General features: G+C 38.0%; 1 protein-coding gene across 1 annotated transcript in view; it reads right to left on the bottom strand.

The window, feature by feature from the left end:
- LOC106051812 (uncharacterized) overlaps positions 1-25,167 on the bottom strand; it is a 92,328-nt gene that overhangs the window by 41,096 nt on the left and 26,065 nt on the right. The window contains exons 4-11 of the mRNA XM_056028662.1: positions 21,371-21,526; positions 16,740-16,925; positions 16,348-16,584; positions 9,932-10,141; positions 6,555-6,689; positions 2,608-2,745; positions 2,306-2,443; positions 1,546-1,683 (exon numbers count right to left, since the gene is read on the bottom strand). Of these exons, the coding sequence (XP_055884637.1) occupies positions 1,546-1,683; positions 2,306-2,443; positions 2,608-2,745; positions 6,555-6,689; positions 9,932-10,141; positions 16,348-16,584; positions 16,740-16,925; positions 21,371-21,526 (1,338 nt within the window). The remainder of the gene's footprint in view (positions 1-1,545; positions 1,684-2,305; positions 2,444-2,607; positions 2,746-6,554; positions 6,690-9,931; positions 10,142-16,347; positions 16,585-16,739; positions 16,926-21,370; positions 21,527-25,167) is intronic.

Raw genomic sequence — 25,167 nt, 5'->3', positions numbered from 1 at the left:
GCGGAGATAAAGGTGTTTTGAGTTTAATCCCCCGCTAGCGAGTTTGAAGCTAAAAAATGCATCTTCAATATAAAAAAAAGCAAATTACACACTAAAATTATTTGAGCGTAGCTAAGCCAATTGGGGGTTTTGAGATTAAACCCCCTTTCCTACAGATGTCTTTTTTTTAAAGTTTAAATCCCTTCCAAATGGTTTTGAGTTTAAAATCCCCCTAAGAGCGTTTTGAGGTGGAAAACCTCCATCTACAATATTATTCTAAAGCAAACTACAATTACCAAATTCTATGAGCGTATCTAAATGGGGTTTTGAATTTTAAAAAAATACCCTAGATACCCTCCAACAGAATATTTTAACTTTATAACTTCCCCTTTCGATATAAAATCTAAAGCAAACTACAGTCAGCTAATTACAAGAGCGTTTTCAAGAGAGGTTACACATCTCTACCAGTGGCGGGGCTCCATTAATAAAGTGCAGTGAACAGTCATCAGCCGAACTTGAAAAACACTAAATGTGGTTCAACAAAGATAGCAGATAGAAAGATAGCAGTCAGTTATAGAGATCGTGTCTAAAACAATTTAATAAAGAGTATGTACACACACATACATACATATTAATATATTTTGTTCGTGCCGGGTGGGGGGGGGGCAGGGGGAAGAAAAAAAAATCCCACCCGCCGAAAAAAATCCTCGCTACGCCCATGTTCGATATCATGACATGAGAATAATGCAGTTAATAAATATGAAGTCTAGATTCCAATGGGTAAAATATATCGGTAAAATTAAAAAAAAAATAATCATTAAGATTCTTTTAATGAATACGTTGTTTCTTGACGAGATAATGCTTAATTGACAAATTTTAATTCATATCGCCTGACGTCATGCTTTCTGTGAAGTAAATACATCTAAAACATCATCTAGATCAATACTGTCTAGTATTTTTGACTCCACGTGAAAAGCAAGATTATATGACAGTGGCGTAATATCTAATATTTAATGTGAAAAAATAGGACATTCATGTTGGGCCCAGGAGAGTTTTGAATTTGGATACCTTCCCCCACTTTAAGCTACGCCACTTATCAAGTGACAAGCATGTATTGTCCTGCAAATAATATTCCGTTCTAAATACATACAGTTAGAGCTAACAAGCATAACGTCTGAAGAATTATTTCTTAGATTTCTATGTACATTCCCACAAATGTTTTAGCAATGGAAAATACATGGATCTGTGCGTAATTTTCTTTTCAACAAAAGCTGTCCAAAAAAAAAACAACGTCAAAATAAATTTTATTCCTAAAACTTGTTAATGTTTTGTATCGCAAAAAATTGTGTGCGGTAATGTGTGTTGTGAAGATTAGTTGAAAGATTATTTGACATATATGTAAATCCATTTGCAGATAAATAGTTAAATGTAATAGATTGATCGATTGATCGATAGTCAGAGAGACAAGACAGACATATATATACATGTGTGTGTGTAAACATATAAGAGATAGAGAGAGAGAGAAAAGAGAGAGAGAGAATTATAGTTATATATACGTTTCTTTACCAACAGAGCACTCTGGAAAATCTATGTATCCCAGACAACCTTCAGTACAAAGTCCGTTTGTTATATTGCATGTTTTGTTAAAGCATCCAGTTATGCATTGCTTTGAACAGTTCGTTCCCCAAAGTCCGACTTCACATTCTAAATATACAAATAAGTTGTTTGTTTTTTCAAAAGTAAAATATAAATACCTGAATCATTTTTTTTACTAAATAGTAAAGACCAAAATTTAAAATAGGATTTTTTTTAAATGTCATATATGATCTACAATTAAACATTACTATCAGTTAGATCCTTAGAGTAATGATTTAAGTGGATTGGACTAACATTGTCAACGAATCGTCATTTGGTTGATTCTATAATAGAGTTTTCGTTAGCAGCTTTTTTATAATCTTAAACTGATTCTGATATTAAAGATTTTGTAATAATAATAATAATGATAATAATAATAATAATAATCTTTATTGATTTAAATTTCTATTTAGAGGTGAAATATTTAGATTTTTTGATAGCCGATTTAGTTGCTGAATTATTTATTAAGCGGAATGTTTTCAACATAAAATTAGAACATAACGTGACAGATAATATAAACAATGAGAAAAAGCAGGTAAACGCTGTTTAAATTAATAAAAAATGCAGCTTCAGATCTTAATTTTTAGTTATGGTTAGGGTAAGGAAACTTTAAATGAAAAACTATTTACAATCAAAACTAATTAACATTTAAAAAAATCGATACATTCTTATAAAGATAAAATGCAATTACCTTTATTGCAATCAAGATCTTTATACCCATCCTGACAACCTAACAGACAATGACCTGTGAGACTATCACATGTTGAATTAATGCAATGTGAACTGCAGTCGTTGGAACAATTTGGTCCCCAGGTGTCAGGCATACAACCTATGAAGATTATTTTAAAACATAGTGTAGCAATGAAATATTTAGTAAAGGAAAAAAAGGCAAAAATATTTATAAGCTTTATGTATGTATATGTGTCGAGAGAAGGGGGGGGGAGAGAAAGAGAGAGAGAAAGTTAAAATTTTTAACTAGTACTTTTAACTTACTTATTTTACAATTAGGAGGATCTCTAAAACCGTAACAACCAGCTTCACAAAGTCCAGTCTGTCCATTGCACGTTGTATTCCAACAGTTTGTTGAGCAGTTGTTGTTACAGTTCAGACCCCACTTGTGTGGATCACACGCTTTGAATAAAATGTATTGGATAATTATATTTATTATAGGTTAAACAAAACATGTCACCGGCAAAGCTGGTAATCTGCCATTCTATAGAATACATAAAACACACAGGAATTTTGTAGAATGTCTAATCGAACTAAGCATGGGAGAGAGAAGGGTTCCCCGGTGGATGCAAAGTGGTCGCAGGCTAGACAACTGGCCATCCCATAGTTGGGACAGTAGCTTATCACCCTGAACTGGTGTCTAAAGGCTGCTTCACAGATGTCGACACTGAAGTGCTTTCCTTCATAAACTGGGAATGTTTAAGAGAAAGTTCCTTAGAACGTAGCGTAGCAGCTTTCGTGCCAGTGGCGTAACTAAGGGGGGGGGAGGGGGGAGAATTTTAAAATCTCCCCCGGGCCCCCACCTAGGGGGGGCCCCCAAATGGGTGTCCGAAATTTATTTGTAAATACATAAATTTAATATATTTGATTGACAAATAGTGTCAACGGGTGTTTTTTTTTTCAACACTTATGGATTAAATTTATCACAAGGACTAAACCTATATCTAGGTCTATCAGTACGTTGACTTTGTTGACATTTTAAAAATATTTTTTCCCACAGAAATAAAAGTTTTTTTTTAAAGTTAGTCTTACATTCAAAACTTTGTTGCCACGAATAAAACTGCATGATATACAGCGAATTCCAGGTATCTTGTTACCTTTACTTATAATAGATCTGAATGGCGAGTATTTTATGGCTACACTAATTAACCTTGAAGCAAAATTTACAGAATCAAGTATAACAGATCCAAAAGTTATTCTTAATAATGCTAGAATAGTCCATTATTCGGGTTTGGCGTCTATAATTTCAGAATTAAACTTCACACTCGAGTGAATCCAATGGAAACTCTCTTTTTATTTCCATCTAATCCTTTTGCTTTCGCACAAAACATAAACAACCAACAATAACGTAATATCATTTAATATTAGCACATCCTTCCTTTGAAGTTATTATCACACCCTTCTATTTAAAGTTCTTAAGAGTGATATCTACTAGCAGGGCCGGCCCTAGCATTTACGGGGCCCTATGCGAAACGGATCGCGCGGTGCCTAGTCTGGGTAGGGATGAGCATAATGTCAATATTATTTTTTTTTGAATTAGAAAATAGGCGTACTTTCGTCTTTGCAATAAATTTTTATCAAATAAAAGCTCGCAATGCCACTTTTTATTTATAGGCACCCCAAAATGTCAATTTCGTCTATTCTTCAGGAGATTTGAATAAATTAAAAAAAGTTCAGGACTTTATCGTATATTTTGCCTTTTGGTGAGATTTCCTGGAGGCCCTGAAAAATCAGGAGGTCGCGAAAACCCTGTTATTTTATATACGTTATAATGGTTTAATTTAACAATGTACACTTAGAATTAGCGCGGGTCCTATGAAAGCGCGGGCCCACTGCGACCGCATAGGCTGCAGTGGCCTAAGGCCGGCCCTGTCTACTAGGAACTTTAACAATTCGTCCACTTCTGGTTGTCTTGACTGGCACAACAAGTTCTCTAGATGTTGGTCTATAACTGTCAGTTTCGTTTGTTCCAACAGTTTGCAGTTCATTGTCTCCATCGGTATCATAGTACCCAGAGATGTCTTCATCGAAACTCTTATTCAAAAAGCGTTTATTTCTTCTGTATGTTTTTCCGTTTGTCTTTATGATGTAAGATCTGGGTGCTGAATGTTTTTTTATGACAACTGCTTTCTGACATGTTTGACCTAGACGAACTCTCCGACAGAATAATCTTTAGGTAGTCTTGCTTTTGCATCGTATTTCACTTTGCTTTTCATTTGTCGTTTGTTGAGTAATGTCTCTGCATTTTCAGCTACCGATGGTTTCCATAGTTTGTGATCAGTTGGAATGATTCCCTGAGTCTTCTTCTCGTCAGCAGTTATGATGGTGAATACGGCAGTCCGCTTATCGGAGTATTTCTATACTCGAGCATAACGACATATGGATCTTTCCCACTTTTGTATGCTCTGAATCCTTTTGCTTGCGTAGAAAACATAAACAACAAACAATGACGTAATACCATATAATATTAGCACAGAATCTTCTTCATGCAGTGGAAAATTAAGATTTTTTTGCCTATCTTGAATTCTGGTCAAAGCTCTTGCGCCCAATTACTATAGTTCAGAAGAAACTACAAACGTCTGGACTGCATATACGGGAAGCTGCTAAAGAAATTAGTACCCTTTCATGCTTTCTGCAAAATGATGAGTAACTGACAAAAACCCAATCCGTCGAAAAAGCAAAAGAAGGTAGTGAATACTATGGATTCCCTGTAATCAAAACAACCAGAAGAAAGAAAAGACTTGATGGGAAGTTGAGTTCTAATGTAGGACTGTCAATAGAACTGCAATTTAAACGTGTTGCGACAGAAGTGCTGGACAGATTTCATATGGAGATGAAGGGCAGATTCCAAAGGCTGGAAAGAAAATGGATACCTTTGGGTTTCTTCTTGAACAAAGACACCTGTTAGATGAAGACATGCTTATGACAAACTGTGCTACTTTTCTTGTTTTTATGATGAAATAAATGGCAAATCGCTTTTTCAATGATGTCATTGATGCACGAGCACTTTTCATCAACAAACCAGTAATACAATCACCAATAGACATATTGAGGAAACAGGCTTCATATGGTAATTACGTGTGCTCAAACTTTGCAACCTCCTCCGAATACTGCTAACTTCCATTACGTCCTGTGAGAGATCATTCTCAAAGCTCAAGTTCCTCAAAAGCTATCTCAGGAGCACAATGACACAAGAAAGGCTTATCATGGCTTTAATGTCAGTGAATTCACAAATACTAGAAAGTATCGATGTAGTTGATGTTATAGATGTCTTTGCTGCACAGAATGCACGACGTGAAGCGATATCAATTTAGATTTGTCACTTGTGCATTATTTAACTAATAAACAAAGGTATTATTCATTAAAAGAGTCTTGATTACTTTTTGTTAAGTTTACTGATATACTGAACCAATTTGATTTGGGGCTTATATATTTTTGCGTACATTATCCCATGTCATATGTCCAATGTCAAAATGCAAGGGGCCCCCAAAGAGGTCAAATCCCCCCGGGCCCCCGAATCCCTAGTTACGCCCCTGTTTCGTGCAATGCCAGTGTATCAGGAAACACTGGCCCCGAGACCTCTTAAAGTTTATGACAGCTGTTACCTCTAGCGAGTCAGCCTCCAGAATTTTCGCCTCAATACCTAGCCTTGTGAGTCAGATGCAGTAGCTACAAGGTTTGCCATGTTCCCCCACACTAAAGGAGGGGGGGGCGGAGCTGTGAGGCTATTTTTACTTTTGTCACTTGGCCATTAAAAAACGTAACAAACAACCAGATTCCATTGGACACCCCGGAGGGGTGTTCATAGGGAAACCAAGATGAAGTACGTACTTTGTTCTTTAGGTTATCTTATATCGCCCCCACATTTTCCCCTATAGCTTTCTCTTCTTTATCTATGATATTTTATTTTATACTTTAAAAATATATATTGAATCCTAAAAATTGAAATTAAAACAAATTAGTGAATACTGAACTTTAATGTATTTTTTTAAATTCAACAATGGAATAAATTATATAAACATATATGATATATTCTTTCAATTCATACTGTGTTTTTTTAATAGATTATTTCTATTCATGCTATGTTTTTTTTTCACACTATCAACTAAAAATATTCTTGACTAATGTACAAGCTAAGTATAGATTTAATTATAAACATAAAATTCCTAATTCCTAATAATTTTTAAAAAATTTCTTTGAGTTAGACTTACTTTTTGTACAATTAGGTGGATTTGTGAAACCAAGGCATATATAATTACAAGAACCATCATTGATATTACAGTTTCGTTCACATGTGGAGTCACATGTCTCATTACAGTCTAAGCTTTTTTTCCCTTCTGGGCAGTCTGTAGAATATGAAAATCTATATTCCTTTTAGTATCTATATAAACGTAGGTAACTATTGCAATCACATGAATCTTAAGTCTTTAAATAATATTTTCTTTGATTACATAGCATAGACCGTTTTTGATCAGACTCATGGATATTTTTTTTTTGTGTGTTTTAAAAATGATGTATAATTATGAAGAAAATCGGCTGCCAAGGACAGACCCAGATGGCGAAAAGAAATTCTTAATCAACCACAGGACAAGCATTATTGTATTTATGTTTTCATTTTTAAGTAGAAAAACATTAGAAGCTTTTTTCAAGTTTAAGGCTATCCCAACTCCAAGGATAATACTAGCGATAAATTATTCGAGCTTTTAATAAAGATTTTAGTTTTCGAAATGCTAACTTAACAGGCGGACAACACAAGTATACAAGCTCAACATTAAACAATGCTCCTTATTTTTGTTGGTCGGTCTGCCCGTCACGTTTAGATAAAAGAAATTAAACACTCACAGCTATTGAAAATATGATTTAACCTATAATGTTCCTTTCGAAACATCGCAATAGTTTTAAGTATTTTTAATGTTTTTGTGAAAATTAAATCAATGACAACGAATGTTTGTTTGCTCTTCTAACTTATATTACAGTTTAATTTTCGTGCTTAACAGCTGCAAAAATACGTAATTAATAATATGTTGTCCATCACTAAGAATTAGTCTAGATTCTAGGTCTAGACCTATTCACGATTCTAGGTCTAGACCTATTCTATATTCTAGGTCTAGACCTATATATCTAGACTACATCTAGAACCAGTCTAGAAATCTATATCTAGTCTATCTCTAGATTCTAGATATATTCTATATTCTAGACCTATAAAGTAAACAGAGCGATTATGATCACTATTAATACGCCTACTAGTTGGTAATAGTGCACTATGCTGTTCGCATAAGAAACCGGTTACTTGTGCGGGCTAATTCCTAGCCCGTCTACTCCAATAAATTAATCGAGATGTACGTATCTGGGAACAGAAGCGACACTAGGGGTGTGCGAAGGCTGCGATAACACAGGTTGAAATTATTTTGGGGATGACAACTAAGTTAAAAAATTTATATTGTAGAAGACATGGAAAAGATAGTTATATAAAAATTTCTAGATATATGCCCAAACATGCATAGACACGTCTAGATGGTAGTTGAAGTGTAAATGATACAGAAGAACGTTATAGCCTACCATTACTGTCTCAAAGTATAACAAATGAAACCTTTTCATGGGATATTAAGTCTGTTTCTAATTTTAATTAAATATCATTGTAAAATTTGCAATAACATGACATAAACAGTGTGATTTTAAAATAGAATTGACACTCATTTTACATTTGAGCAAAAATCAATAATAGTAGGTAATCAGCTCACTGTATTTGTTCAACAAAAAAGAACTAGCTAGCAATAGTGTTTATTACAACATATTTGAAGAAAGTTGATGGTCAGGAATGACAAAATGAGCTACCGCACGAGGTCTGGGAGGTTTTCATTCTGTTTTTAGGTGATCAGTTTGGATCTCTAAAAAGCGCTAATGATTTAAAAAAATATATTTTCATAATTTAAACGATCAAAACAAGACTATGTCTTAAATATTCCTGGACCATTGGTGATTTATGAGTTTGTGTGATAACAGAAATTCTCTTTATAATCTTGTTTTCGATATTAACATAACGGACAGACAGACTGACAGACAAAACGCAAAAAATGAGGCTTTAATCCCTATTCTTTAATTCTTATTCATGCAGGATCCAGGTTCCTGGCTAATTCCTAAAGATTCCAAGAAGTTGTGACTTTAATTTTTAGGAAACTCATAAAACTCGTGCAATGTGTTGTAAATATAGCTAAACACACCATTATGAACAAGCAGATATAACTTACTATAGATGTTTTCAAATACGTGTACAATGTTAAACTTTTTTACGAATCACTTTTTTTTTACTTCTAGAGAAAGATGATGTATAAAATTTTTTTTTCTTATTTATGTTATGAAAAGTTCATATTTTAGCGTCACCCGAATGAAGAATAGCCGCTATTAGTTTTGTGTGATCTGTCTATAGTAGTTAGGGCTATGGTGCACTATGCTGTTTTTATGGGAAACCGGTAAGTTAGTAAAAAATAATAATAAATCTCTAGATTTATGCCCAAATATGTCTAGACACATCTAGATGGTAGTGTAAGTTTAAATGACATAAATGAATTATTAAAATCTTTTGAATGAAGAAATACTTGAGGTAAACAATTCTCGTAGATAGATTGAAACATTTGGTAATTCTTGCTATTGAGAGTAATCTATGTAAGAAATAGGAAATAGAATTTTTATGATATACTGTATGATTTCTTTACACGCAAGGCTCGTAAAGTAATTCTTTATGTATTAAAGAATAAATAAAATGCAAAGACGAATTTATTTTCTAATACAAATTCTTAATTTTCACTTATTATCCGTATCCCTATCCGAACTTGGTCCTGCGAAATCCATTTCGAATAGGGAGCCACAATGCTTAAGTCCATCCCTGCTATTTAGTGACGGGTGAATACAGAGTACATTACTTGTTGTCCCCCAGCACTTTTTTTTTTCGCTGCTTAAGTTACTTTGGGTAACTCTAGTCCGAATTGCAGAACTAAAAGAGTGATTTTTCCACGACTTCTTGGTCACAATGGTTAAGTCCGGGCCTGCTATTTACTTGTTCTCTCCCTTTTTTCGCCGATAAAGTTACGTGGGGTAACTCTAGTCCGACTTTTAGAAATAAAAGAGTGATCTTTTCTTTACTTCTTGGTGTTCAAACTGTTGAATCACGAAGAGTTATATATATATATATATATATATATATATATATATATATATATATATATATATATATATATATATATATATATATATATATATAGATAGATAGATAGATAGATAGATAGATAGATAGATTGACACTAATTTTATATTTGAGTAAAAATCAATAAAAGTAGGTAATCAGCTCACTGTATAGGTTCAACAAAGTGAACTAACTAGCAATAGTGTTTATTGGAACATAATTGTAGAAAGTTGATCAAAACAAGACTATGGTTTGAATATTCCTGGTCCATTGGTGAACTCGAGGGAAGCCGCCTCTGAGTTTGTGTGATAACATCTTGTAATCTTGTTAATCTTAATTCCAGAATCAATATTTTCATTGCCTTACATTTCGATAAAACTACATTAAAAAGACACAAAAACAACCTACCACCAAAAATTTCGACCTCACACAATGTTAAATAAAGGTCGTTTTTTCTAGTTGCAGATATGTTTACTTCTGTTACTATGTGAGATATTTTTTCAGTAACTGTATAAATATCCACTTTTGTTTTCTGATCTTCGTCTTGGTAATAAAGAACCTCTTGCATATCATCAAATGCTCTGAGATGGAAATTCTGAAGTCTTTCTTCTAAACCGACTGTGAAAAGAATATTAGAAAGCATTATCCACTACGCTTAAGCGAGCAATTCTTGTATGTATGTACGTGTATAAATAAATTTTATTTCGAAAACGGCTGTAAGGATTTTCTTTAAAATTTTAAGGTATATGTGTATAAATGAGAAAAAAATCTCAACTCATTAAGCAAAAAAAAAAAAAAAATCCGATTCGACCGTTATATGGGTTTATGTGTGTTTCATTGTCCAAAAATTAATTTTGGCTAGAATGCTTTATGAATGAAACTTTTCCATGGCGTCAATGGAGAAAACAACTTGACACTACCTAAATCGATAGGCTTAAGACAGTACACTAGAGCATTTCTTTGCAAACATGAACAAGTTTTAATGAATCAATAGACCTCAGTAAACATTTGCGCACCATCTAATTGTAGGCTCTATTAGCTTAGTTAACAAAGTAAAAGTCACCCACACGGCTCTCTGTAACTAAAGTGTAAACTATTAATAAAACTCAATAACCAAATATACCTTTGCAAATTTTATTTAATTTTTTTTCTTTCATAGTTCCATAATAAATTAATCTACTAGGTGTTTGTAAGAGTCTATGCATTATTAAAAAAAAGAGATGAATATTTATGAATTGCATTGAAATAATTGAATTCCCTTTTTTTTTGTAATGCGATTTTCATGCTTATAGCATTCACAGACGCTATGGTCTATCTCTATAACTGTGGGGAAGGAATGCAGTATTGTACGTGGCTAAGAAGCCGCAGCTGAGACCCACATAGTTTGTCACATCTAATGCAAACTTAAACATTATATGCCATGTTTGATTTAGAATCTCTTTTCCCGTCTACGTCTGTCCTCGGTAGTGGATTTTCTTTTGTGTATTGCACGGCCTTTTAAAAAAATCTCAACAATCACGTTCTAATGGAAGCCTCCTGCACGTCAGTTAAAGCAAGTTGGTGCCTAAGCTGATATTTAAAGCGTGGGACATCTGTTACGTCTACCACTTTTCAGCTCACTTTTGTGATGGCCACAAGGCACCTTCGTTGACCGCGGGCCACAGAAACAAATGAGTTTTACATCATCTTGCCCATAGATAACAAGGTCTGAAAGGGGAAAGTAAATAAAATTAAGAGCAAAGTAATCGCTCTTACAAAAAGTTATCCGCATCCCTAAATGACTCATTAATGGCCAATTAAAGAAGGAAAACGAGCACAAGTGTTAACAAAGATAAGTTTCAGTGTCTCTGTAAGCAGGAAGTACGTGCTGTGAGAACTGACGCAAAATCTCTTTCGTAGGGGAGGGAAATTCGACGGGGAAAAAATGTTTTTTTATAAATATATATCATTTGTTAGTAATTAAGAGAACATGTAATCGCTTTTTTAAAAAACAGTTTTTTAATGTTACTTTCTTGTATTCACTGTAGAGCTCTGAGAAGGTATTAGGTCCAATCTAGATTTAGGTAGATCTAGATGATGTGTATTTTTGTAAAAGGCTAATTGGTTAAACTTGGAAAACTCTAGTTCGTCCGTTTTAAATGTTCAAAGTTCCGCATATCAATATCAATATTCTGAACTTGTCCGCAACCTTTGATAGGCTAGAGACTAGAACTTGAGATTATAATGGCCAGATTCTCTGCCACTTTTGGTTTGGCAGAAATCGCACTAAAGTGGCTTGGATCCTACCTGATTGAACGCACCTAAAGTGTCGTGGTTAACGGCTTACTCTTGAAGTACGGAGTACCCCAAGGATCAGTTCTATGCCCAGTACTGTTCACTATGAATGCATATCCACTCAGCGGTGCCATACGGCCAACCGGCATCTTATACCACTTATTGTCAATGACTCACAGCTATACGGTTCCTCAGTACCCTCAGAGGTGTCGTATCTTGCAGTAAAAATCAGTGATACTGTTGCAAGTGTGAGCGATTGGATGGTTAAGAATAAACTCAAGATGAACAAAGACAAGACAGAAATAATTAAGATTGGAACTCGGAACAATATCACAAAAGTCGAAAGCACATATTTCCTTTTAATCACGAACTGCTAGATTCATTTGGTTCATGTAGTTCTATGACTCAACACTTTCTTTTGACCCACTCATGCTGCGCAGATTAGGCCAGATCCGACCATATTAAACAACGGAGTCAACAAAAAAGCTGGCAGTGGCATTCATACTCTCCCGCCTTGACTACTGCAACGCAATGCTAGCAAAATGACAAATTCGTCAAACTGTAGCGAATTCAGAACAGCGTTGCATGAATAGACAAGATTCTGCTACTGCTCTCTTGCCTCAATTGGCTTCCCATGAAATCAAGAATCGACTACAAGGTTGTCATTACTGCATCTACAATAAAGAAATGCCCTTGTACCTTAGCGAACTGATCACTCCATATGTCCCTCAGAGAGCACTGCGCTCAATGGACTCAACACTTCTAGTCATGCCACGTTTCTTCCTCAAAAGTTACTTTTACGGGATTTTTCAGTGCACGGAGCAAAGGTTTGGAACTCATTCCCCATTGATCTCAGACAGAATAGATGCTTCACAACATTGAAAAAGAACCTATCTTTCAAAACTTTTTTAGATTAGATTGTCATTTTAGCCCACGTGTATATGTTTCTAATGATATTATAGCGCCTCTATAGCTTTGCTTGGCAGCCAGTCTAGGAGACGAAACTCCGATATAATACCTACGACTATCTGTTGTTCACAGCAGTCTCAGACTTGTGTGCTACTGTGAAATACATTTAGTTTAAAGAGTGGTATTGGTCTGCGCGAGACAATTATCACTTTAAAATTACTCTGCGCAGGCTGGGGTAAATGCAGTAATTAGCCCACTAATATATTATAGCGCCTTGGGCCTACATTATGCTTGTTAACAGAGCTTTATAATATAAATTATAATTATTATTATTATAATCATTATTATTAAAGTATTATAAAAAATTAGTGTAAATGTGAACTGAGGTCTATACAATATTTATCTTTACACAGGTATACGTCAGCGGGTATAGCCTCTTTCAAGCCAAATTCATTAAATAGTTTAATGAACAAATAGACGTTCAGAAACATTTTGATCACCGACTTTTAGTCTAGATCTATAGGCCTATTAGAATTTTATATACATTCACTTTACCATTATTTTTTCAAGGAGAGGGGGAAATTGGTTTATGTAAAACATTTTCCATTTTTTGATTAAATTTATCATTTATTATTTCTTATGAGCAAACTAATAGCTAATAGGAAACGTATATATTATTCATAAGGGAGTGTTTGTCTTTGATTAAAAAAATTTTTTTTTACTCGTTATGATTGTGACGGACCTCGTATATGACGTGCATGAGTGGATTGTTGGGTGTCTAGGGGATGATTTTTGTTTGTTTGTCACACACTGGTCCATCAGAGATAAATCGGGAGCAGGCACGCAACGAGACAAACAATGGAGAGAGATACAAATGTTGAAAAATTAAAGAAAATTTATTTACATACATGTACAAGGTAGAATAAAATGGGCGTGGGCTGCATCTATCTCTTTAGCGCTATTGTATCATCATACTAAGCAGTTGATTAGAGAGTATGTCAATTTTGTCCTCTGCACTTAGCTGGTTGTCCTACTGATGTCGCAGCTGGCTATGTTCCTGGCTGGAGGTCTTGCAGCTAGAGGTAGCGCTCTAGCGGGTAGAGGGTCGCCCTTGATACAGTTCTTGTGGAGTCTCAATCCAAAATTCTGATATCTATAGTGGGCACAGAAGGGCGGGTGGCCGGCTACCGTGGGCACAAGGGTGCTGAGGGCAGAGCTGATCTGCCGTGGCTAGCGTTGTTACCAGGATAAGTCCAGTGAGTTACGGAGATTTGGCGAAGCTATGACGTCTCGCACAGACACGTGGTCTATAGGAACGTCGTGCCTAATAAGTTGACAAGTAAACTGTCAAATAGGCAGACAAGTAGAGCCGATAGCGCCAAGTAGTAGAGCAAAATTGGCAGGTAGGCCAATAGGCAGTAGAGTAGTGTCAAGTGGGCGGATGACCGTGGATAGTAGATCCAAGTAAAACGCTAGACGCCTGTGGGAGTATGCAGATAAACAAAGACAAGTTAGGACATGTCTCTCATGTAAATTATCAATGCCCTCAACCGAGGTGCATTCGGCAGATTGGTAAAATTGCTCTTGAGTACTGTGGGGAGATGATGACAAATGGGATTTGGAAAATAGATGGCTGATAGTAACAATAAAAATGTACATAGTAAGGGAGATGATGATCTCAATGAAACAATGAAGTTGGAAGATAAAATGGGGGGTGGAAAAGACATGGACGAAGGTCACCGACGATGACGGTTTTTTACATATGGCCGTCGGCCATAAACAATTGAGCGAATTTGAATGGAGAGAGCGTTCGTTCAATGGGCGCGACTCTCATTAAAGTAAAATGAGTAAAGGGGAAATAATTCACATACCATTTCTAAGCGCAGTATTAGTGCGCTAGTAAAATTATCAAGGCGGTTAGCCGAGATAAAGAATAAAATAAGATGTACAAATATATACAAGATTGCGTCAATGATCAATTGAGCAACGTAGTATTAATACTGTTATAAACCTGGTGGTGGCACAGATGGGGGTAGTGGTGTGTGTGTAGTCAGCCGAAGCAAATCGCCCCAGGCCAGCGCTAGACGAGTGGTCAACCGTGACTATCTACTACGGTCAGCCGAGTCGAGTGTCAACAGGACGGTGAACAGAGCTCAGGTGCGTCACGAGAGTTGTAGTCATCTGACCACCTAGAAACGTGGAGCGGCGTTCTGTCCGGTTCGAGAAGGCCAGTAGCGATCCTATATAAGAGCGGAGGTGTCGCAGTCAAGAACGTTCAGAAAGGAGGTTCACGACAAGAGTTCAAAACACGGTCGACTATAGCACAGTTCAGCGGTGTGGTTCTGTACGGAGCATTACGACGGTTCAGTGCGGAGTACTATCAAGTACAGTTGAGACGAACGGCGTCTTGATCTTGGTCTGAGATCGAGTCCGACACAACGAGCCTAGTGTGTGAAGTCAGTCCGGAACTGTTGAACCCAGTGCAAGCCCGGAACGAGACGGAGAGGCCAGTGCAAGAGTGGATACGGCGGAACGGTGTTATCGGAGAGATATTTGTACAGTCTTGTGTTACGTGCTGCCAATTGTACAGTATTGGCTGTTATTTATTCAACTATTAAAGTGTTACGTTACTTTGGAGCCCTGAGTTGTCAAGTTCTTTAAGTTGGTGGTGTATGGTGCAGTTTGCAGAGAGCCTGGATAGTGAGATTCATAACAATATTGTGGACGTAGGTTAATGCGATATATAAATATGTACATAGGAAATGGTTATGTTTCCTAGACAGTGAGAAATACACAATGCACTAATTAAACATAGATGAAATCAGTCAAATATCCAGCAAGAAATATACACAAACTAACTAAGATGGAACTGTGATTAAGTTCGGCTTACAACTAGGTATTCCTCTAGAAGTGAGAAGAAATGATAAGTACAGACTCGACGGTCCGGAGGATAGATGATAGAGTGAGTCTAGCTAGCTTAGTCTAGCTTATAAAGGTCCGGAAGAAATGGGCGGAAACAAGAAAGGCGATAGACAAAGGACTATCTCTCGCGTCGGTTAATCTGACTCGAGACGGGTCGCACCTTGGAATTTCACGAGGCGTGTTGACACGAGTAATCTCCTAGACCAAAGAGTGACGTGGGTAGGTGTGGAAGAAGAAATGAAGTATACACCAGCCCAGGTGGTGTCGACCGTGAAAGTCGGACATCCGGCGCCTAAGACCGTTAGTTTGATCTTTCTCCCGGTCAAGGGGAGATAAGTTAAAAGTCGTGGTCTAGTTGTCGCCAAGGTGGTGGACTCAGTTTAGTGAGAAGAGGAAAAGTCAGGGTTTGTGATGAAATTGGGGTTAAAAGTAAAAAATAATAAAAATAAAATAAATAAATAATAAATAATAATAATTAGTGCTGTGATAAAATTGAGTGACTCCGTCAGCAAGCTTTTGACTTTTGACAGGTGTAAGAATGTGAGCTATTCGGCTAGTGATTTACTTTGATCTACGTATTAAAGAAACAACAACAAAATACATATTGTTATATTGTTTCTGTGATTAAAATAACGTGTCAAATTGATAGTAAAGAAAAAAAAATACGAATAGAAAGAAAGAGAGGGATAGCGGGAGAAAAGATATAACGTTTATACTACCTCTGTTGTGCAAAATGAACTGATTGACAACAAATGTTGTATTAAAAGTTACTGCCCATGAAGGATAGGTATCATTTTCACCAGTGTGTGTACAACTCTTGTCATTAAATTTCCTGCTAGTATTACCATCTACAGCATGTTCTGGCAGTGAATCGTATCCTGGAGGATCATTACGATCAATTGTTGGTTTAAATGTAGATGTCTGTCGTGTTGGCTGCTTCAGTGCAACATTTCTCCCTAAAAGTACCATCCGAAATATATTTTGATAACAAAAATTGATAAAAATTCTATCAAAACATTATTTTAAAAATATTTTAGACCGTTTACAACTATGAATGCAATAAATTACATAATTAGATCTAAAAAATAAAGATATGCACTGATTCTCTTACCACCACTGACATAGAGTGAACATAATGATTTGACGCTGTCTCCGCTGATAATTATCTCTTGAATAGTAACATTTAATGTACAAAACACATCGATAATGTTGTAGTTGATTTGTAAAAATCGTTGGTCAAGACATTGTAATGTTACATTAGATTTCTTGAAATAAACTTCAAATACCTGAATAGATTCTGTGAAATAAACACTAGTGAATATTTTACTAGAAATTATTTTTAATAATTAATTTAAACTGTTTTATACTCTGAGGAAAAACAAAACTCTTATTTTGGTAATAAAAGAATGTATAAATAGATAAATGTTGTTTTTAGTGTAACATATTGTTGCGACTTTGGAGTAGGCTAAAGATAGTTAACTCACCGATGGTCAGGTCGCCGATATTCTTCTCGTTGCAGAAGCACAATCTACTACGAACAGTCAATAATCCGAATAATCGAAACAATTGCACAGTCCTCCTAATCAAAAATGTCCATACAACTATTCACAAAACCGATTTAAGAAAAAAAACAATCCTCCGTTGAGAAATCCACGATCATAACTCTCGTTCCTTTTTCCTCAACACACTCGCTCAGGTCCGTTTCGCCTCCAAAACATAAACAACAATTCAAAAAGATCTCACGTGGGGAAAAATGGTCAGTCGGGGGGGGGGACAAGTTTACAACACTGCCCCCTCCCTAGGTCTGTGCGTCCCGAACAGACTCTCCATCATCTCCACAATAACGGTTCAACCGATCTAGGTGCACTACTTTGCATTTGGTTCGAGGGCCCTTCTGGATCCGGTACACAACGTCGTTGATCCTTTTCACTATCCGATATGGGCCTTCCCAGTCTTTCTGTAATTTCGGCGATCTTCCCTTCTTTCTCTTGGGGTTGTATAGCCAGACAAGATCATGTTCTTCAAACCCCGCAGAGTTGGCCCTTCTGTCGTATCTGGTTTTCATAAGGTCGCTACTGTCTTTTATCCTACTCCTTGCAACTGCATGAACCTCTTCTAGTCTCCTTCGAAGTCCTGTGACATATTCGCTTGCCGTTGTTGGTTGGTCTCCTGGCTGTCCAAATAAGAGGTCTGCTGGCATCCTAAGTTCTCGACCAAACAATAATTTGGCTGGTGTGTAACCTGTAGTTGCATGAACTGCTCCTCTATAAGACAGAAGGAATAGGGGAATGTAGTCATCCCAATCATTTTGCTGTTCTGCTGACATTTTAGCCAGATGCTGTACCAGCGTACGATTGAAGCGTTCTACCATCCCATCTGATTGAGGGCGTAGTGGTGTGGTTCGCGTCTTCTCGATATTCAGGATTTTACAAATCTCCTGAAACAGATTAGATTCAAAGTTGCGTCCTTGATCTGAATGTAATTCCATTGGGACACCAAAACGACTAATCCAATGTCCTACCAAAATATCGACTATTGTTGTGGTTTCCTGGTTGGGCATCGCGAAAGCTTCTGGCCATTTACTAAAATAGTCCATTATCACGAGAATGTATTTGTTCCCTTTGTTAGTCTCAGGAAAAGGTCCAGCTACGTCCAGTGCGATTCTCTCGAATGGGACACCTACGTTGTACTGTTGCAAGGGTCCTCTAGTTCGACGTTGCGGGCCTTTAGTTGCCGCACACCGGTCACATTTCCTGCACCAATCTTCTACGTCTTCCTTGTAACGACACCAATAAAACCTTTGCCTGACTTTTTCTAACGTTTTGTTAACGCCTAAGTGACCACCTGTGGAGCCGTTGTGCATTTCATGTAGCACTTCTGGGATTCTAATCTTTGGTAAAACTAGTTGTACTCGTGTCGAGGTCCCATCGGTGGATTCCCAAATCCGTTTTAGGACGTCGTTGTCTATCACCAGAGAGTCCCATTGCGCCCAGTAAGCCTTGGTAATCTCTCCCGTACTAGAAATTTGATGCCAATCAGGGCGTTGTCCAACTTCCTTCCATTGCAAAATTGGGGCAATATCTTTGTCATCCTTTTGTTCTCTGCTTATCGTCTAGTGTTACCTGTATCTATCCTATGGGTTACCATATTAGTCCGGCCACCTTCATTTTCACTGTCTTGCATGATGTCTTTAAACTCTAGCAACAGTTGTTTAGCTTTATTGTACTCTTCCTCTGACAGATTCTCGCCCACATCTCCAAGCATTAGATCAACTCGAGAGTCACATAACGATGCACTAGCTACAGGGGCCACCGCACCACACGTTGCAATAAGCTCCACTGGGCAACAGGTGGCGATAACATGATTCTTTTGTAGGTTGCAAGCTTGAGTGTCAACGTTCATAACGCGAACAGGTACTCTCCTGTCTTCTCTGTTAACAACCAATATTCTCCCAACAGGCAACCTTCTGTATGCTTCCTTTGACTGCTCTATGAGGCTTGTGATAGACATGGGATCGTTGCCTTCTATTGTTCCCCATATGATGGCTTCAGACTGTGGGGGTATGATGGTGTCTTCTGTTACTAAGACCCTCTTAATCTGTTCTTCTTCCATGTTGTCCCCCAGCAAGGGAATTTCTAGATTCCCATATTGTACTGTGCCACCCCCAATGTTCAACGTGAATCCAAATAATTGCATAAAGTCTAGTCCCAGAATACACTCATCCATTATATGGGCGAACAAGAATTCGTGACTAAAACGTTGGTTAGCTATCTCAAAATTTACAAAGGTTTGTCCTAAAATCGGCAACAGTTCACCACTAGCTGTTTTTAGTGAATAGCCACTTGTTTCATGAATCACATGGTTTTCTACGAGACTAGGGTGAATTATTGATCTTGATGCGCCAGTATCTAAGAGAAATCTGCAGAAACGAACTCCTACTTTCCCTTGTACACTCAGACTTCTATTTTTACCTAACACAGCCACTGGGATGATAAGTCTAGGGCTTCCTGTAGATCTCGCTGCCTGTCTCCGCCCCACGAGACCGGCAGAATCTAGTTTTCCTGGTTCTGAGATTGGGCGGTGGCTGCTTGCTGGTTACCCAATCCATCTCTTCCTCTCAGACGGCCTGCATTTCTTCGAGTACAGTTCCTTTGAATATGGCCAGGGGCATCGCAATTCCAGCAGCGAAAGACCGACCTGTTCTGCCTGGGCATCTGCTGTGACCGCCGGTCCTCTATCGTGTCCACCACCTGTCTGATAATATGCGTGAGGTCCTCCTCCTGCACATGGAGCCCCCGACTGAAATAGGTCGTTTTCGCTGTGCCTTTAGCTGCCTCAAAAGATAAGGCGTATATCAAAGCATCGCTCGCCTCTCGTTTCCCACTCAATCGGATGGCCTTCTTCAATTCGGGGTCATGAACACCATCGATAAACGCGTCCGTGACGAGAACGTCTAAGATCTCTTGGGTCAGGGTCGGATAAGCCAAGCGTGCCAGTCGTTCGATGTCTGCCATCAACTCTTGTAGTGTCTCTCCTGGTTTTTGCTGCCGAGTCTTCAATTGCACCCTATAAACCTCCTTCATGTGTTCGTCCCCGAATCGCAATTCCATAGTTCTAACAAGTGCCTCATAATCTTGCTGGTCGCTTACTATCTGGAGCAATTCAGTGGCCTTTCCTCGCAACGCAAGCATTAATCCAGTGGCTTTTTCTTCGTTTGTTCTCCAGTTGTTCACTTTTGCAGCCGCCTCAAATTGTCTTTTATAAACTGTCCACGAAACCGTACCATCAAAGATAGGTGGCTTGACTTTTCCAGTTGCCTCGCTTGACCCTAAATTTACTTTTGTGCCTTTAACCTTGCCCAGCTCAACTCTGACTGCCTGGACCTCGTCGCTAAGGACTTGAATCTTTTGCTCCATCTGCACTGTGAGCTCCGACTTCACTGCAGCGATTTCATCCCTTAGCTTACTTCTGAATTCCTCCATATCTGTTTTCTGGCTAGTCGCAATTGTTTGCATTGACCCTAGAAGCTCTTTTTTCATTTCACTCAATATTCCGCCGAGATCAGTCTTCACTTCGAACTCGTGAGTGTCCGGGTCGAACCCATCTTCTTTCAAGGCCTCTCTCAGACGGCTAACAAGGGCTTCTTTGTTTCCTGACGCTACGATGTCTCGCCTCTTTAGCTCCTTTCGGATTTCATTAATCTGGAGCTCGTGAAGGCGTTTAGAAGTAGACATTGTAAGTAGAGTGGGCGGGGTCCCACTTGTGACACCAGTTGTTGCGACTTTGGAGTAGGCTAAAGATAGTTAACTCACCGATGGTCAGGTCGCCGATATTCTTCTCGTTGCAGAAGCACAATCTACTACGAACAGTCAATAATCCGAATAATCGAAACAATTGCACAGTCCTCCTAATCAAAAATGTCCATACAACTATTCACAAAACCGATTTAAGAAAAAAAACAATCCTCCGTTGAGAAATCCACGATCATAACTCTCGTTCCTTTTTCCTCAACACACTCGCTCAGGTCCGTTTCGCCTCCAAAACATAAACAACAATTCAAAAAGATCTCACGTGGGGAAAAATGGTCAGTCGGGGGGGGGGGGACAAGTTTACAACAATATCATTAAAAATATATTTACATTATAGAAATAAAATTTTAAGTGATTTACTTAATATTCACATAAATACAACCAATGCTTATTCACATACACACTAATTGATATGTGGGCAGTGTCAACGTACCTGTTGTTTTATAAATTAATCTCATCCAGGTGTATGGAATCGATGTGTTAAAAGTCAAAACTATGTCTGTCACATTTTCATTTTCATTGCAAGTTAAGTCATTTCTATCTGTTAACCATTTATAGGGATTCGTGTTTAAATAATTGACGAGATCTCCTAAATTGATAGAAACGTTTGTATGATTAGTATGTAAAATAGTGTACTTAAGTATGAGCATTGAAGTAGATTAAAAGCTAAAGACTTATGAAACTAGTTAATTGTTCAACAGTATTATGATAATGATTTTAAATGAATGGAGACTACTTATACACTGGAGTATCTGAATAATTACAAACATGAATAGCAAGTCAGGACTTGCAGAATAATTAATGCCAAACAACTAACAGACGCATTCCATATAGTAGTGAGACAAGATTGTTTACTTTTTCCCTTCTTGTATATTGTTATGACATGACTAGGATTTAGTATTTGATTCAGGAATAAAGGGAAAGTTTTACTTAGTGACAAGTGACGTGATAGATCTTTAAAAACAAGAACACTCTAGACGACGCTAGAAAGAAGACGCTTTTCTTATCACAGTAGAAAAAAGAAGCATTATATAGACGGTAGTAATAGACGACATTCGACGGTTCCCTCCTTGAGTATTAAAAGTGTTTATTGTTTAACACTTGCGTCGATTCCTTTATTGATTGTTGGCCTTTCGTCGGTGTTCATGTTAAGAATTGAGTTCGGTATTACCTCATTTTGATTTGTTCCTAGTTCAAGTACACATCACCGTGAAAGAGCTTAGCAACTGGCGACCCCGCCTGAGCTTACTGGCACCATCATCCAGGGGTCTTATAGAAGCCCTCTGTTAGGAGGAGGAAGAAGTTTAAGTCATCTGCCTAGTCTGCAGCTAGACCCTGATTTTACAGCCACGTCATCGAAGTTAAGCCAGTGGGCTTTGGACTCGTATATTAAGAGCTAAAAGGTAACTTTTGTAATATTTTATAAACGCCCATACGTTGGGGTATCGTATTGAAGCCTGAAGCAGTCTTATTTCGAGAAAGCTACAATTTATTGTGGAAGGGAAGAAAACCTTCCTGTCGAAGCCATCCTGAAGAGATATCGCCTTCCCTGCATCTTTAGAACGAACGTTGAAGGTCACCTTTGCAAGGCCAAGATCAACCGTTAAGGTAACGCTAAAGAACTTTTGGCGTAGGAGCCATCCTACTACCTGCGACACTTGAGGACAGCAGCATTATACTGCCCTGTTGATCTATTGAATCTGTGCTACACGCTAGATAGCCAGATAGCTCTTTTTCTACCACTGGTCTCTAACTTTCTCGCTGCATCTACTGTTGGTCTGTTCTAGTTTCACTTTGTACAGACGACCACCTGGAACCACCGTGCCTGCGTCGAAACCAGCAACCGGAACCAGACGCTACGCCCTTGAAGAACCGGAGCCAGAAGACAGATCACCGAGAGCCAGAACCAGACGCGTATCATCGAAGAACCGAAGCCATTGCAGACCAGTACCGAAGTACGTTGGGGAGCCGAAACGTTCGTTGCCAGTACCAGAGCGTTAGAGAAGGCCTCGCCGTGAGCCTTGCTGCCGGGACAGACGTTAACGTAGGAAGAGTGGACCCGAGGCTGACTGGGGAGTTATCGCCGCTTCATAGACAGATAAGTGTATTTAGCTTATTTCTCCTTAGAATAGTTAGAGTCTATAGGGAAGTGACCACTCGCTAGATTATCACTACCAGGTTTAATCGTTGTGGATTGGGGATATCCTTAAAATTAGGTGTAATCTAGCAAGAGGTCCATATATAAGTTTAGCTGTTAATTCGTCGTGCATGTGAATGTGAATCATTTAGTTAAACATTTTTTTTAGTTGTAGTGTAACTGAGTTTCTGCGTGCGTCCAGCGTGTCAGAAGGTCATGCCCAGTGCATGTTTCATGTCCAGTGTGTGTGTGTGTGTATAGACTGCATGAGTGGTATGCAAACGTGCTGGTTTCATTCACTGTTTACTGTGGTCTAATTTTGTCGAATAAAGCCATGTTATTGGTATACTAGTATTTGTTGTTTCGTTACAATTTATTCGACAAAATTATGTATCTGGATTAGTAATGGATTCCTTAATCTACAATGGATAAATTATTCAGACCGAAAGAGTTGGACATTGATCCTAATGCTCCTCTGGCTTCAGAAAAATGGACTTACTGGTATGACACATTTCAGAATTTTCTTTTGTCCATCAAGGATATTAACGAAGACTTTAAACTAAAGTTGTTGAAGAATCACGTATCTGCTACGGTTTATATGCTCATCAGTGATGTATCGTCCTATTCGATGGCCATAGACACACTCAAGACAACTTATATTAAGGTAAAGAATGACATTTTTGCAAGACAATTGGTTGCTACATGTAAACAGCAGCCAGGCCAAACGGTAGAGTCCTTTATGCTAAAGTTGCGAAGCCTGGCCCGGGACTGTGACTTTAAAGAAGTAACGACGGAACAGCACAGAGACATTTGCATTAGAGACGCCTTCATAACTGGTCTGGCATCCGACACTATTAGATAGCGGTTAATGGAAAAGACATCTCTTACTCTACAAAGCGCTTTTGACGTAGCTAGAGTGTTAGAAACAGCCACAACGCATGCTCAGGCTTACAATTTAACGAACGAAATCTCTTGTGGGGAAATGAAAACGCCAACTAACTCCCATCTAGAAACATACATTTCTAATGAAGACTAGGAATTGAATGCCATTAAGTCGCTATGCTACTTCTGTGATAGGAGGAGACACTCTAGGACCTGCTCGAAATGCATTATGTCATCAGTGCGGTAAAAAGATGCACTTCCAAACTGTTTGTAAATCAAGTAAAACAACAGCCACCAAAGCTGCCAGCTCAATATCACTGACCAGTGTGATAACTCCAACTACCTTGTCATCAACGCATTTCTCTGGGCTTACACAGTCTACGGCACAAGTGAACGTCAACGGGTTGGTGTTGCAAGCTCTCATATAAACTGGAAGCTATGAAAGCTACATATCAAAAGCCATCATCAAGAGAAACAAATGGCCACTACGCCCGTCTACAAACAGAATATTCATGGCCACTACACATCTTTCTGAAAAGACATACATTTGCCGATGTCCAGTACAAGGGAGAACACTACGAAAAGGTCAAACTTTCAATACTAGCTGGCTGGATTGTGCTCGGATGTTATACTTGGTGTAGACTTTATAAGTTTCCATAAGGAATTGACCATACCGTACTGGGGAAAACGCAATCCTCTACACATCTGTGGTCTTGAAGCAGCACGAGTCGAAACACCGAGCCTATTCAGTAATCTAACTTCTGACTGCAAACCGGTGGCTACTAAGTCCCGAAAGCACTCAAAAGGTGATAAGAAATTTATTGAGTCCGAAGTTAGAAAACTCCTTTCGTACAAAATCATTGAACCTTCAAGGTCTCCCTGGAGAGCACAGGTGCTGGTGACAACAAACGAGAGACATAAAAGAAGGATGGTCATTGATTACAGTCAAACAATAAATCGCTTCACCTTACTGGATGCATACCAAATGCCACGAGTCGATGAACTGGTAGAACAGATATCCAACTATTCCGTTTTTAGTACTCTAGATCTCAAAAATGCCTACCATCAAATACCAATCAAGACTAAGGAAAGGCCGTTTACTGCATTCGAGGCATGTGGCAAACTCTAACTATCAGTTCTGTCGCATCCCTTTTGGTGTTACCAACGGAGTTGCATGCTTTTAGAGAACAACAAATCAAATTATTGAGAAT

This window comes from Biomphalaria glabrata, chromosome 5, assembly GCF_947242115.1.
Source record: "Biomphalaria glabrata chromosome 5, xgBioGlab47.1, whole genome shotgun sequence".
NCBI lineage: Eukaryota > Metazoa > Mollusca > Gastropoda > Planorbidae > Biomphalaria > Biomphalaria glabrata.
The sequence above is the reverse complement of the archived record's forward strand: the minus strand, read 5'-3'. Positions and strand labels throughout refer to the sequence as shown.